Source organism: Ahaetulla prasina, chromosome 1 (assembly GCF_028640845.1).
Source record: "Ahaetulla prasina isolate Xishuangbanna chromosome 1, ASM2864084v1, whole genome shotgun sequence".
Lineage (NCBI taxonomy): Eukaryota > Metazoa > Chordata > Lepidosauria > Squamata > Colubridae > Ahaetulla > Ahaetulla prasina.
Genome location: NC_080539.1, coordinates 275,898,850 through 275,914,959, shown reverse-complemented (window position 1 = coordinate 275,914,959; position 16,110 = coordinate 275,898,850). Strand labels below are relative to the sequence as shown.

Below are 16,110 nucleotides of genomic sequence, written 5' to 3'. Positions count from 1 at the left end.
GAAGATCAAGGAAAACTAGGGCTGCATCCTACACCGACGAACCAAAAAAATCAAAAAAAAAATCGGCGAAGAAGGAAGTGCCGAGCTCTCTTTATGTCAAGGAAATTTGATATTCCCGACGTCGCCACTTTATTCCGAGGGGCACATGCATCGCAAGCGATCTACTCCAAAGTCCAGGTCTGGTTAAAGCGCGCCAAGTTTGACGGCGCAGAAAAGGCGAAGCGGCTGGCAGGGGGCCTTACTCGTAACGAAAAGTTCCTGCCACTAGGGAGCGCTGTTAGGGCGCCACTTGGACTTTTAAGGTAAGGCTTGCTTCTGAGCCGCTGCGCGTCGACTGAGAAGCCTAGACTACGCGCAACTGGTGGCGGGATCCTCCTCCTCCTCCTCCGGTTCCTCCTCCTCCTCCGGGAGGGGAGCTTCCTATCTCGCATGCCGGGCGGCAGAGGCAGCAGCAGCACCTCTTCTATCCAAGCACCGAGGCCGAGAGGAGGAAGTTGGGAGCGGCAGACCTCGGGGGGCTACGGCTTTGCCGCCGCCAAACATGCGGGCGTCTCCCCAGTTGCCTCGTTGTGGGCGCCAGACGACAGGCGGGCAGCAGCCGAAGCCGCGCGTGTGAGCGAGCGGGGAGCTCCTCTCCTCTCACAAGGATGCTGGGGGACGATGCCTCGTGGCAGGGAGGACGAGATTTGCCGGAAAGCGCTGAAACTGCTGGTCGAGCTCTGCTCCGAGGGGACGGTGGAGAACGACAGGTGCCTGGAGTTCAGCTACTACCTGCGGGACAGCGGCAGACCCCGGCCGGCCGACGCAGGTAAGCGGGATGGCGTGGCGGGAAGACGGGGAAGGGAAGGACACGAGGGGCTCCCGAGAACTTCCCAGATGCCAACCAGAGACCTCTTCAAAGAAGCGGGCTTCCCGTGCCGGCTGCGCTGGGCGGAGGGGCGCGCGTCTATCCTATCAACTGCCCGAATGCTGCCCATTGGATCCAGGCGAGCGCGGAAATTCGGGGCGTCGAGGGAGCGTGCGTCCGGCCAACGCGGCTCCCCCATCCACCCACCCCCACCCCAATTGATTTCGGACTGTCTTTTACTACCTGGCGGTGTTTGGAGGTGACTCGAAAGAGCAAGCGATCCTTTCGTTTGTTCTCAACATTTTATTCCAATTATTTTAGGAATTATTTTATTCCAATTTATTCCATTGCATGTTAATCCCACGCATTTTTATCCAACGCACCTTTACATTTTTAATTTAATTTCGCGGTTTAACCAGATGTATCTTTACTCCAAGCTGAAGTCCTACTACAGAGTTCGGTGGAAGGCGGTCTCAGATGGGTTTCGATCAGTCTGAGCTATTTTTAGATCCTGTCGGGTTTCCCAGCACCGACGCAGTGCTTGGTGTAGGTATCTAGAAAGAAAGTCACCAACAACTGTAAGATGACAGGAGATCAGGCTGACGGCGTATTCTTCTGCCTGAAGGCATTAACTTTGCACACGGCTCTTCCTGAAACTTACAGAGTACAGTATAAACTTCCAGGGCAATTCAAAATTTCCTGGGCTATTTATCTTCTTATATATCCACCCACATCATACACATCAGTAAAAGTCACAGTAATAAAAAGAATCAAATGTGAAAGACACATTAAGTCTCCTACTAGCATTTAAGCAATTGGGGAAATGTTATGCATTTTCACTTGATTCCTTTAAAATCAAGCTGGTCATGACAGTAACTGAAAGCAAATCTTGTTTTTCTTGCAAACCTGTTTCTAGCTGGATTGGACTAGTTGCTCTTGAGTGAGTAGGTGCTGTCCCAGCATAATAATAAACTAATTCATTATTAGTGGTAATAAGTTGTAGCTGGACTGAGTATATTTGAAACTAGCCTGGCTAACTTTGGTAAACTCAGTTAGCAAGGACCAGGGGAGGGAACATACATATGCCAAATGGTTAGAATGGTAAATGTTTATTTTTCTTCCTAGAATGATGCTTGTAATATTTCCTTGGAAGCAAACATGATTTAAAGAAGTCTGTTTTAAAATAAATGTAAATCTATAGCGTGAAGGAGTTTAAATTGTTTTGTTTTAGTAAAATCCATATTTGGTTCATTTATTCTGCAAGTAGATAAAATACCCACACTAGCCTTTGTGGATAGGACTTATTCTGGATTATGTTTTTAGCCTAACAATTTTAGTTTATCTTTTGGATAATGTACTCTTGGACATTTTTGTCTTTAAAAACTACTTCGGGCTGCATTGTTGCTGCTCTGCTTTCTAAAAGGATATTAATTATTATTTTGCTCTAAAGTCCCAGACCAATTCCCTGAATATTAGGATATGCTCTATTAAAAATTCAGTGTTCCCCCTAATACATTTACAACAGCATTTTATTAAGGGAATATTTTCCAAATTACTAACCAATGGCCTAATGTACATTTTTAAGCTGGAATCATAATGATTATCCAGTACACATCCAACCTCTAAAATCTACACATGGATAGTTCTTCCGCATTAGTTACACTGCAGATACAGATGATGGCCAGCCTAGAGTAGGTCATGTAGATAGCTACCGAGAAACAAAAACCTTCTCTCATGCCTGCATGCCACACTTTCTTCAGTCTATCTCTTGCATACCCAATGGCATTTATATTCTTTTTTAAAATAGTAATATTAAAAATTACAATGTCAAAGAAAAAAATACAATACAAACTAAAAGAATAAAAAGAAAAATAGAATGAAAAATAGAAAAGAAAAATAATAATATAGTAAAATATATAAGTGGAGTCTTACAGAGAAAGACACCCCTAAAATTAACTTCTACTTATATTATTCAAAAATATCCCTTAATATATCAAATTTTAAAATATTTTGCTTCATTCTGTATTAATAAGACAAATTTAAGAGTTCTTCTTTAATTGTCATCTTTAGTTTCTTCTGGCTTCCTATAAGCGTTCAATTTTCAAAGTCTCAACCTATCGTTTTTTTAAAGAATTCAAAACAAAAGGATTTTCCCATAGTAAGGACTCATAATTAATTCCAAAATTTTGTTTCAAATTTATCTGGATCCTTAACTCTTTTGTAACTTTCCAAAATGTACATTCTTAAACTTGTACTAAAAATACTTGTTTTCTGAAACATTGAAATGTGATGGAATATAGTAAAGAGCTGTGATCTCAGGAGGGAGAGGGTGCATTCCAGATGAGTAAGCGGCAACTCAATCCAGAAGATACGTTGGAAAGAAAGAGAGTGAAGACATCCCCTCCCTAATAGTTCATAGAGTATATTGTAGAGGCAGCGGGTAAAGTGCTTACTCTGGCAAGATTTCACCTATTTATTGTGGAGACAATAAATAAGTCAACTTGGAAGAATTATCATGTATAATTCTTGGATTTGAGCATGACATAAAGAAAACTCACCCAGTGTTTTCAGATTTGTCAGTCCAAAGATTCCTAATAGCTAAAAAGCAATTTCAGAAAGTGATTAGAAAAGGAGGCAAAAAAGAAGGAATATAAAGTTGGCTTAATTGATTAAGGTTAAATATTTAGGATTTTTTTCTTAATGGGGTTTTTCTTGACCACGATTGAATGATGGGGCTTTACAGATTTGTTTATAGATAAGATATGGGAAGAATATATTTTTTCTTGTATTCTCAGAGGAGGTGTTAAGCTAAGGTGTTAACTTTATAATCCTTACTTATTTCATTAAGATTAATATATAGATGTTATTTCTAGAACATGTTAAATTTGTGAAGGAGTTTCTGAGACAAAGAGAAAATGATGAGAAATCAACTTTTGGGACACGATTTGAAAGGATTAATGATCAAGATTCCTAATATGTTGCTTTTTTCTGGTAGCTGCTAATGATTTTTTTACTAGTTTTGAATGATGAGGCTTTAAAGATTGATTTATAGATAAGAGATAAGATAAATGAAGAAGGTTTTTTTGTTGTTTACAGAAAATGATAAGTTACTGTGCTAAAAGGAAAGGAATATAAAACCAATGCATTTGATTAAGGTTAAATATGTATGTTATTTCTGGTAATTTATGTGTATGTGAACTCAGTGTCCTTAAAAGTGCCAATTATGGCAGCAAGATAGCTATTACTTTGCCTCTCAGAGTTTTAAACCTCCATAAGGATCAACTGTCTGGAGCACTTATGGGCGATCTGAAGTATTCTCCCTGTCTGGAGAGGAATTATGAAGAGCTGGTTTACTCACCGATTCTTCATTCTGCTGCGATCGTTGGCTCTGCTTTTAGTGGATCTATCTTCAGTTTGCCTTTCCTTCCCTGAAGCCCTGTCATTTCCATTCTTAATTTTGCTTTAGCAATAGCACTTAGACATGCATACTGCGTCATAGTGCTTTAGAGCCCCCTTAAGTGGCTTACAGAGTCAGCATATTGCCCCCAACAATCTGGGTCCTCATTTAATAAACCTCGAAAGGATGGAAGGCTGAGTCAACCTTGAGCCAGTCGAAATCAAGCTCCTGGCAGTGAACAGTGAATTAGCCTGCAATACTGCATTCTAATCACTGTGAATGCAATACTGCATACTAACCATGGCTTTTCTTAACTGGGATATTTACTAGGAAACATACACCTTTGAACTCAAATGGGGGGTTCCAATTTGTGGTATATTTTTGATTACTTGAGCCTGGTTCTAGAGAGCAAGAGTAAACCAAAGTTGGCATCAAAGACAGAAATCTTTCCTATAATTAGAACATTTTTGCATTTTTAAAGTAGGGCCTGAAAAAAATATTAATAGTTTGCTTGCTAGTCTGTAGTGCATACTTCTACTACATGGATTGCTACATGCATATCTGTACTAGATTTAACCTGGTGGAAACCTGAGGGTTACAAGTGAAGAATGACGCTTGTATCTGAAGGTTTACAGTTTGAAAGATAGGATAGGTAAGGTGATTGGAAATTCAAATCATCTTCCCCTTTCTTCTTTATCCGTTTTGCATCTGATGAAGTAAACTCAACTCATGAAAGTTCGTGTGATTTCATAAAGTTTGTTACTCTAGAAGGGTGCTACTAGACTCCTGTCGTTCCCCTCTCTGATCTTTTCCTTCTCCTGAGTAGCCTTTCTACCTTGGCCTGCCCTGGTCATTGTCTTCATTAGTCCCTTTCATGCCGTCTTTGTGTGTACTCCATCTTGTTTTCTAGCTAACTCAGCATGTGTGTCCATTGAGCATGGTCTATCTTTCATTTCAGTGCTGTCTGTTAACTTCTGCAAAACAAATGTCAATGTAAAGATTTCCCCAAACTTGTTGATATTTCTAGTTAGTTGATGACTTTCATTTTGGTTATGCATCAATCATAGTGGGCCTGGCATAGAAGCAAAAATTGGAAACAAATTATTGCATGGATAAGAGAATCTTCAGAGATACTTTTCATAGCTTCTGCTCTTTGGGCTACTTAGCTGTGGTCACCAGGACAACAGAACCTGCATTAGAATACAAAGTGGTCCTTTTGAATTACATGGAAGCTTCCACCAGAACAGGCAAAGTTCAACATTGTCTTGAGTCTTTAGTTACATTATTTACACTGTGATTTAGTAAACATTTTCTGTATATTGTTAGTGCTTCAATAAAAAAAAAAGAAAATGTGAAGAAAGCATACGCTAGGGGACTGATTAGTCAATGTAACCCTGCAAATAAATCCACAAATGTTATTAGCCAACAATGATCTGCTGTGTTTACCTGTCCATCATCTCACCTGTATTAGTCACCTGAGGCATAATAACAGCAAAATATAGAAACAGGTGTATCCATTTTCAAGTGATTTCCTTGAGTTGGTATCAGGATGCCATAGATAAATATCCAGTCCCACAGGTTATATGCAAATATGCCCTAGCTGGAGAGCATCTGTAATCATATTAAGCACTTCAAGTAAACAGAAGGTTAATTGAATCAGACAGGATATGTGTGTGTGTGTATGGTAAACTTTACTTATGAATTATATGTTGAGTGATTGATGGCTGTCTATCAGAAGGGATTCATAAAATAATGGTTGTGTTAAGTTTTTGTCATATTAAATAATGTTAATGAGGCGCCATCCCAAAATGATCTAACTTGAACTGTATTTTTCCTGTTGTTCTTCTGGTCTTATTTCTGATCCTTGTCCTGTTGTTTAGCTGCAAAGTAGGTTAGCTGAATTTTTAAACATTGATGTCATCAACACCTTTGGGGGATTCTTACCAAAGCTGCCTCACTTCTATAGAAATACCATTCGGGGAAGGAAGCAGAGTAGGTGCAATATTCATTTTTCCAAACTAACAATGAACTGAACTTGGCGGGTAGAATATCTTCCCCTACTTAGTACTCCCTGAAGTAAGTATGCCTTTTTTTTTTCAACTAATAAGAAAACGTTTCTTAAGATACAGAACAGACTTGAACATTGGGCACTATCTAACAAAACAAAATTTCAGTTGTGAAAAAAATAAAGTTCTACATTTATGCAAGAAAAACAAAATGCACAGGCAAGTATAGTGGTACCAGGCTCAATAGTACTAACTGGAAAGGATCATTTAAATATGAGCCAGCAGTGTGCAGCAGCTGCCAAAAAAGCCAACACAGTTCTAGGCTGCATAAACAGAGGGATAGAATCAAAATCATGTGAAGTGTTAATACCACTTTATAATGCCTTGGTAAGGCCATACTTGGAATACTGTATCCAGTTTTGGTCACCACAATGTAAAAAAGATGTTGAGACTCTAGAAAGAGTGCAGAGAAGAGCAACAAAGATGACAGGGGACTGGAAGCTAAAATACATAAAGAACAGTTGTTGGAATTGGGTATGTCTGGTTTAATGAAAAAAAGGACTAGGGGTGACATGATAGCAGTGTTCTTATATCTCGGGTTGCCACAAAGAAGCCACAAAGAATAGTCAAGCTATTCTCCAAAGAACCTGAGGGCAGGACAAGAAGCAATGGATGAAAACTAATCAAGAAGAGAGCAACCTATAGCTAAGAAGAAACTTCCTGACAGTTAGACCAATTAAACAGTGGAACAACTTGCCTCCAGAAGTTGTGAATGCTCCAGTAATTGAAGTTTTTAAGAAGAGATTGGATAACCATTTGTTTGAAATGGTATAGGGTTTCCTGTCTAAGCAGGGGATTGGATTAGAAGACCTCCAAGGTCTTATTCTATTTGCTACAACAAAACAGTCACTCTTGTATCCTATTGTAAAGTATAAATTCATTCCATATTTATGTTTAAAATACATCTTTGATATTATTTTATCCTGGTATACTTTATTTTCAGTTGTTTATTTTGGAAGGAGATGTATTGAACTAGCAGGAAAAAAAAACCTTTGCTGGTACTGTAATAATACATAAGACTTTACAAATTATAAAAAAATAAGGTGAAAAAAGCAAATCACAGGTTTAAGTTTCCAGAAAGGTCACTGTACCAACTTGGTGCTAGTTTATTGTCTTTATATAATAGGTTGAAATGCACAGCCTAATTTACAAAAGAAAATGGATGAGAAAGTATAATACCGTCTGTGTTCATATAACAGGTGAACTCCTCCCTATACATTTGAAATTATCTTTAAATTACAAGATGAATTTATTCCACATTTGGTGGGGTCCATGAACTTTTACATTGATTTTGGGCCTGTGTTTATATGGTTCAGATAATAACCTCGGTTATACATATTAATTTGATGAAAGAAGTATCAACCTTTGACCTTCTTCATCAAGAAGACCTATCATTTTTCTTCATGTCTAGGCAGAATGGGCAGCTGGAATAAAGTACATGTCTTTGATATAATTTCTGTATCTTGTTGCTTTTGGTCTTTTGGTTATAACTGCCATTACGATATTGGATACTGTAATTGGGGTTTTCATACGTGGGTATGGAATAGAAGTGTTCAGCTGGTACATCCATGTTCAGATTCCCAAAGGTGCTTTTTCAAGAGGCAACTGGACTTTCTGGTTTGAAGACGTTTCGCTTCTCATCCAAGAAGCTTCAGCTCTGAGCTGAAAAAGCTGCTTGGAAGAGAACCGAAACGTCTTCAAAGAAAAACCAGAAAGTCCAGTTGCCTATTGGGACAACCATGACTTGGATGACTGAGAATCTCCATAGACATCCATGTTCAGATGTTACGCCCAGAAGCTTGTTTCTACATCAGTTCTCTCTTGCAGTGAGAGATCAGGTAGTCCTTGACCTACAACAGTTAATTTCATGACTGTTCAAAGTTACAGCAGTGGAAAAAGTGACTTACGACTGTTTTTCACACTTATGTCCATTGCAGTATCCCATGATCATGTGATCAAAATTCAGATGCTTGGCAACTGATTCAAATCTAAGATGGTTACAGTATCCCAGGCTCCTATAATCCTGTTGTGTCTGCGCCCCCCGAGCCGGGGCCCCTGCCAGAAAGTGACTTGGAAAGTGAGGGGGAAGGGCCATCAGGACTTACCTCGGGAGCATCGGCTTCCCTGGTTCAGCTCCAGGAGCTAGAGGCGGGCCAGGTGGAGGAGATAAGGAGGCCTCCGTCCCCTGACTCTTTACCCCCCCCCCAGGCCATGCCTCCAGACCCGGCTGATGGCAATCAGGCCTGGCTGGACCCTAGGTTTCATAGGCAGGAGAGGCGGGAACAACAGAAGCAGGGGTGGGGCAGGCCTAGGAAGTGCTGAGTCATGGAGCCACACCCCACAGGATATAAAAGCAGCAAGGGCTGCTATATCTCTTCCTAGCAAGCAAATCAACTGCTTAACTAGAGCTGAAGTACTGTTTGTTCCTGGTTGACTCATCAAGAGAGATAACAGAGACACTTGGCAGATGCTTGTTAGTTTGCTGCCAGAGCTGATAGTGCCGGCTAATTAAGTCATCGCTCGGACTGAGGCGAGGGGGACAAAACAGATCCCCTTTTGGGATCTTCTGACAAGCCAATGGGGAAACCAACAACTGTGGTACTAACTTAACAACTGCAGTGATTCACTTAACAACTACGGCAAGAAAAGTTGTAAAATGGGGCAAAGTTCACTTAACAAATGTTTGGATTAGCAACAGAAATTTTGGGCCCAATGGTGGTCGTAAATCAGGGACTACTACCTGTACAGTCAAAGGATGAAAAAAGTCTGCTTTTCAACATAATACTTTCCTAAGTAATGTTCTGTGTTTCTGTGTTTTCCAAATGAGGCTCAATAATCTTCTTTTGCTTTTTATGTGCTTTGTCATGTCTTGTTTGGCCATTGAACAGGGAGCTAAAAGACAAAGCCCTTTGCTTTAGAAAGCTGTGCATTTAGCTCACATTTCAGTGATTGGAACAGTATTATATGAAGATTAAAGGCAATATCCCCTTCCTGTCTGGTATTTTTCAGTCAAGAAGTTAAATTTCTTATCTTAGTTGTAAAACAATATACTGAGTTTACTAAAGGGTGGGTGGCACCCCTAAGGTAGCATTTACTGTGGCTCCACAGAAACCCATCAGTAGTAGACAGTCCCAAGACATCTTGATTTATTCAGACAAGCTGTCTTGCTCAGTTAGTGGGAGACAATTAATGGGCTCTGAAGAATGTCTCTTCATGTTTCCAAGAATTGAACAAATGACAGTTGCAATGGGAGGGGGACAACTAAGTGGGGGAAATCTCTACTCTGCCATGACCCCAATTTTATTCATATTTTAGCTAATTTCATATACAAGCATTTGTGTTAGGGAGGATTTTGTTCCTAGAAATATATAAGACTAGGATGAAGGAAACAGAAAAAAGATACTTTCTCCTTTTACCAAATATCTAAAAATAGAGACACGGTAAAAGGAATCATTCACGTAAGGATAGAGTAATCAAGAATGTTTTCCACGCTTCTGTTCTTCTTTTATACCGCTAGCCAAGATTCTGTCACATTAAATAATGTACATTTACTTCTACTAGTTCCACCAGTACAGCAGTGTACAGCCCATTAAACAATAGCAATACCACTTAGACTTATATACCGCTTAATTGTGCTTTACAGCCTTCTCTAAGCAGTTTACAGAGTCAGCATACTGCTCTCAACAATATAGATCCTCGATAGGATGGAAGGCTGAGTCAACCTTGAGCCACTCATAATTGAACTCCTAGCAGTTGGCAGAATTAGCCTGCAATATTGAATTCTAACCACTGCACCACCACAGCTCTTCAGGTCTTCTTCCTCCAGGTCTGTCTCTGAATTCAGGTTAAAACATTTTATTCCTGATCCATGTGCCACTTACATTGTTGTTGTTGTTTTTGTATTTTCCATAGATCAGACATGTAGCATGCTGATACTTTCAATCAACCTGTTACATGAGCACTAACCTGACTTATAGACAGTATTCCCTTCTTTTTGAATACTGACTGAATTAATGATATTTCCTTCCCTCCGTTTTTCCTCCCTTCCCTCCCTGCTTGAGTAGGAGGTTGGAGCAGAGGACCTTCAAGGTCCCTTCCAACTCTGTAATTCTATTATTCAGTTATTCTGTGGTTTTTGGGGTTGTTTTTTTTTGTAGTTGTAGGATGTATTCTGTCAATATTAAGTGAAAATCGTAATTGGAAGCATTAGTTGCTAAGGAAATTGCTTGGTTATTTTTTTTCCTCAGTCACTCTTGGAGGCAGCTTATTCCAGTGTATGCTCTAAGGTGTGCAGTTTTTTGAGTAAAGACACTTGAATTCTATTCTCTAGAATTCAACTCAGAGAGTAGACAAGTAATTGTAAAGGAAAAGGCTTTATGTTTGGCACACAACCTAAGGTAAACAGTATCCCTATAACTCTAGGAAGAGTAGCTGAATTGAATCCAACCCAAAAAAGAGAGTGAAAATCTGGGTGCGTCTTATACTCCGAATGTAGCCCCACCCAGCTTCTCAAACGGAGGTTTCAGAGGCTGAAAAAAGCATCAGAAAAGAAGCTTCAGAAAAAAAAGCCTCCAAACAGAACTCCAGAAAAAAAGCCCCCAAACAGAGCTTCAGAGGCTTTTTTTCTGAAGCTGTTTCGAAGGCTTTCAGAGGCAGGAAAAAAAAACAGAGTTTCAGAAATTTCAGAGGCAGAAAAAAAAAAGCAAGGTACAAAGCTCACAACCAAGGAACCTGTTGCTAAAATTCACCTCTGGGAACAGCTGATTGGGGGTATTCCAGGAGGCCCATCCACCTGCCAGTCAGCTTTCTTCTTATTTTCCTCCCCAAAAACTAAGGTGCGTCTTATACTCTGGTGCATTTTATACTCCAAAAAATACAGTATCTCCATAAAATGGGATGTTTATGTGTTTCCTGTCAACCGGTTCTGCGGTTGTAATAACCAAAATAATGTGGCCTATTAGATGTATGTTAGCTTATAGAGAAAAAGATCAAAGTCATAGGAAGAGATTTTATCATACGAACATACATGCAATTTTCACTATGAATCTTCTTCTTTCCAGAGGAATGTGTTCCTTTTCAGTGGCCAAAACTGCTAAGGCAACAATATACAACATATATAGAGCCAGTTTGGCATAGTAGTTAAGCTGCTGGCCTAGAAACCAGTAGACAGTTTGTTCTAGTCCCATTTTAAGTATGAAAACTATGGCTCACTTTGAGCCAGTCACTCTCTTTTAGTCCAACTCATCTCACAGGGTTGTTGTGGCAAAAATAGGAAGAGGATGAATTATTATGTATGTTCAGCACCTTGAGTTACCTGTAAAAATAACAAAAGTAAGAAATAAATGATAAGTAGAATGTTTCCTCAATGCTAGGTTGAAGGGCAGTGCACCCATCCATTAGCTGGCAGAAGATTGTAGTGCCATGAAACAGGTGTTCATAACACAGAAAGTAGTTTAGAAATTATATTGAGTAGAAAATAATACTAATACTAATACTAATACTACTAATAATAATAATGCAGCAAGCTTTTAAGTAGATAACAATATTATATATACCTGCTTTATATACCTGCTTCTAATTTAGAGAATACTCTGTTTAAAGAAATTCCAAGTTGCATAAACTTACATATACTGAATTTGCACAAATAAAACAAATGTCACAGATACTAAATTGCCAGGGACAGTAAAAACTCCTGGTTGAAATGTTTACCTGTTTATAAATGATTTCAACAGAAATTCTTTCTTCCTTGTTTCTCCTAGATTCTCCTAGGAAAATATGACAGAAGAAAGGCTGAGGAGATAAATATTCCCTTTTTCTTTTTCCCTAGCCATTGTACCTCAATTCTTGCTTGTATTTAAATGAAAAACAAACTTTCTTTCTAGACGAAAAGAGGGGGTTGAGTTATAATTCTACATGGTGTTTCCAGCCTGTCTCAGCCTAGAGAAAATGCTATATTTGAGAAACAGTCTGGTATTTTCCCTGAAAGGTTGGCATGCAGACTGCTGAGAATGCAAGTAGTAGCCTTCCCATCCACTATCTACTGTTAAAGTACTATGACTTACTTTTATTCCAATAATGTACATTTGTACTGTGAATTTTACTGCAGTGTTCACTATTAAATGTCAGAGCATGTAATATGCCTTCCAGATGGATGCTGCCAAAAATGACATGTCCATGTATAACCTTTAAAGGCCATCATTACATTGAAAGTAACTTTCATTTACTAAGTACGTTGGGTTGCTCTATGTTCTTACCAGCTTCTAAGAAGATTATAATATTAATTTTAACATCTTGGATGACTTAAGCAAGGATATGTTAATCCACATAGAAAGTAAAATATGTAGTCTGTTTCTTTCTATAGCACCTCTATTCAAGTCATGGCATCTCACAATAGATTTGCTCAACTGTGAGGATTTCCTCTAGCAATATGGCTCCTTGGGAGTAGCAAGATACATAACACTAATACAGGGAGGGTCAAGATCTTTGGATTATAGTTCTTAAGGATGGTTGTCAAAAACTGATAGGCCATTCAAACAATTCCATCATTTGGGTTTTCTGAGAAATACATCAGGTTTTGAACCTAAGAAACTTACATAAAAAATTCATAAAGGTCATGGACTGCTGTGAAGCTCAGAATAGGAATGAAAAAGAAATCAGGAAATATTTATGTAGATAAGGATGATGAAAAGAAAGACTAGATCATTAATCACATTGAATTTCATTAATATCATGGTGAGTGGAAGAATGACATGGCCAATATTAAGTAAAGTTCTCTGTTTTTTATTGCCCTACTGGGTGTATATTGTTGAAGTCCCCAAAATAAACTAATGGTCTACTCCTCTTTGTTCATATTAAAAACAGCTTCTGACACATTGCAATATAGATAAGGATTATTTTTTTAGCAGCATAAATTAAATTCCTGGAGGTTATGAATCAAAAATACTATATGTGAGAAAAAGAAAGACCTAACTGGCCACAGGTTTTCTAGTATTTTACTCTTTTGCATAGGCTTTTACTGAATTTAAAGAATTTTTAACAAGAGTTAAATCCACCATAAACATGAAAATAAAAGAAAGATTCTTTTCTTTTCAAAGACAGTTCAATTTTTTTTTATATTCAAGTGATTTTGGTCATTTTCATAACCGTACAAACTCTTAAAGATTTATTTAAGCATGACAAATTTCAGCCGAAAGGAGAAACCATTTATGAAGTCAAAAGCAAATGAAACTTTGGATTTATAAACAGAAAAATTCTTTCAAGTTAAAAGCACATTTTGCAGTGAGTTAGCTATGACTTGAGTCATGCTTATCAGTATTTCTTATATTTGTGTCAAGGTGAAAATAGACTAAATAATGCAGCCTTTCCAGTTAGGTAGACAGTTGTCCATCTTGTTTATTTATAGAAGATCCCATACGTATTCAAGATGGCAGAGGCATGAACAGTCTGGAAAACTTAGCATTATCATACCAAACCAGCCTTTGTGAATTGGCATACAAGAGATGTTTAAGGAAGGTTAGTTTATGTATAGAGGTCAATATATGATAACCACCCCTAAAAAGCAATACAGATTGTTCAGTGTCTTCTACTTATAATGAAGGGATCCAGATCAAAGCTGCCACAGGAACACTAATTCATCAGCTCAGCTGCCGAACGGAAACCATTCCATACATTGATAGAAAAGTCTCTAGTGAGCCCAGAAGGCAAGAGCACCAACATACACTATTAAACACAAATTTATTGAAGAGACTGAAAAACAGAGGTGCTTGTGACACAGAACTGCGAAGCAGAGCTGTTTGGCAGCATTTTTCATCAACCTGAACATCAATAGTAAGTTTTATTACTGGGTTTGATATATGATATTTTTCAAGATTACATTGATGGGATCTAATCTAGAAACCTATTGCATTAAGAACTACTCAAATCTCTCTTTACTTTTTCTTCCTATCCCTCAGACAGGGGATCTTTATTTTGTTTGTTGTTGTTTTCATTTCCTTTATCCCAGTAGTGGGATTCAAATCCCGATGTTACCGGTTCGGTATTGGTAGTGCATGGGCATTTGCCTTGCAAGAGTGTTTTTATGATGTCTGGCGGGTGGGCCGGTTTGCCCGAACTAGTGTGGACTGGGAGCAACCCACCACTGCTTTATCCCCATTCTATCTCCTTGCCTGCTTAATCAGAGAGATCTTGCTCACTTGCTGCCAGACCTTAATTCAGGGCAGCCAGCTCCAGTGACTCTTCAGCTGCCTCTCCAGTCTCCTTCCCTGGTCCGTGCTGTTCCTACCCCAAGACTCTCTGCTGCCTCAAGTGTGGATCTCCAAAGGTGGGGCTCCTAGTCAAGGAGTTTTGAGTCTTCAACTGTATGGCACAGTTGATCAGGCCCCACTATTGTTGGGAAATCCTCTGAGTTAGGCTGATATGGCCATTGTAGTCCTGGTATTTCTTTTTCTGGAATGCTTCTATGGCTTAGTCTGCACATCTGCACAACACTAAGTGCCCTGATTTGCTGGGTAGATCAGATCCTATAAGTACTGTTGCAAGCTGTAAAAGACCTCCTATTGAGTGTGCTCAGTGGAACACTTTCTGCTTCTGAATTTGGGGGAAGAACCTCTCTCAAGGTCTTCTGTTTGGTCCTTTCCCAAGGACCGAGGATTCACCAATACCAGCTTATCCCCTCCTAATTCATCTTGGTTCTTGCATAAAAATGCCACCTTGCAGCCAGCAAAGTTCCTTCTTGCCACCTTAGCTTTTGGGTGAAGGTGTCTCTTTGCCACTTTCCTTTCTCCAGGAAAGCCACCCAGGACATTTATTTTTCTTTGCCAAAGCAGAACTGACAACTGTTCCACACACTCATGTAACTTTACTCTCCAACTTTTCTCCCAGTTACTCTGTTTTGCAGTCTTTTCCCCCCTCTCCTTTTGTTTGGGTCAGACCAGCAGCAGGTTCCCCAACAACTAAAGGAAGTTAAGTGTCCCCCTAAGGGCTCTAGTCTCCAGTATCTATATAGCAAACTGGGTCAACGGGACTGCTGTCTCTACATCTCCTGCACCAGCTGTGGGGAGGAGCTAGATGCTATAGTTCAGTGGTGTGAAACTTGATTTTATTGAGAACTGCATCAGGGTTGTGTTTGACCTGGGGAGCTGGGGCGGGTTTGGCCAGGGTGGGCATGGCCAGCTTGACATCACTTGTGTTGGGGGGGCACCTGTGGTGGCCCTGGTGTTCTGCCAGTGAAAATGGAGCTGGAGGGGCGTTCGTGGCCCTCCTGAGTTCCGTTTTCACTTGCAGAGGCATCACAGGAGGGCCCTTTGCTGTTTCCAAGGTGGCCCCGCAGGCGAGATCTAAGCATCCTGTGGGCCGGATCCAGCCCTCGGGCCGGATTCAGCTGCTTCTCCCCTTTTCCCATGATGTTTACTGACCTGCACCAACACATCAGCAGCCAAGTCAAGCCACTAAAAACCATAAGCCGCAAACAGGAAGCTGAAAATCATGTTTGAGTTCACCAATTCACCTATGTAAAATAATCATCTTTGAACTGTGCATAAATCCATACAGTATAAAATGAACCCAGGAATAAAATTCATGGTGAACTTATTTTAAAAGACATTCTATTGAAAAGAAGGAAAATGTTTAGGCATCTATAAGAACTATCTGCAGCTAAGATATTAGAGTTGAATTCATTGGCTTTTCCGAACATTATCTGTATGGGGATAGGCTCTTAACCTTATTAGTGTCAACAGATAATGTTTAAGTACTTGCATTACAAGGCAGGAAAAGCGGCTCTACAGCAATAACTGCTAAGTTAA

The 16,110-nt window shown here is 39.5% G+C and overlaps 1 protein-coding gene across 3 annotated transcripts in view; it reads left to right on the top strand.

The window, feature by feature from the left end:
- The first annotated feature begins 422 nt into the window (after positions 1-422).
- Positions 423-16,110, top strand: part of SYT9 (synaptotagmin 9) — a 119,925-nt gene continuing 104,237 nt past the window's right edge. For all 3 annotated transcript variants that reach the window (XR_009152405.1, XM_058160503.1, XM_058160493.1), the window contains exon 1: positions 423-808. Coding sequence is in view for 2 of the 3 variants with exons in the window: in XM_058160503.1 (XP_058016486.1) it covers positions 430-808 (379 nt within the window). In the remaining variant the exon portion in view is untranslated. The remainder of the gene's footprint in view (positions 809-16,110) is intronic.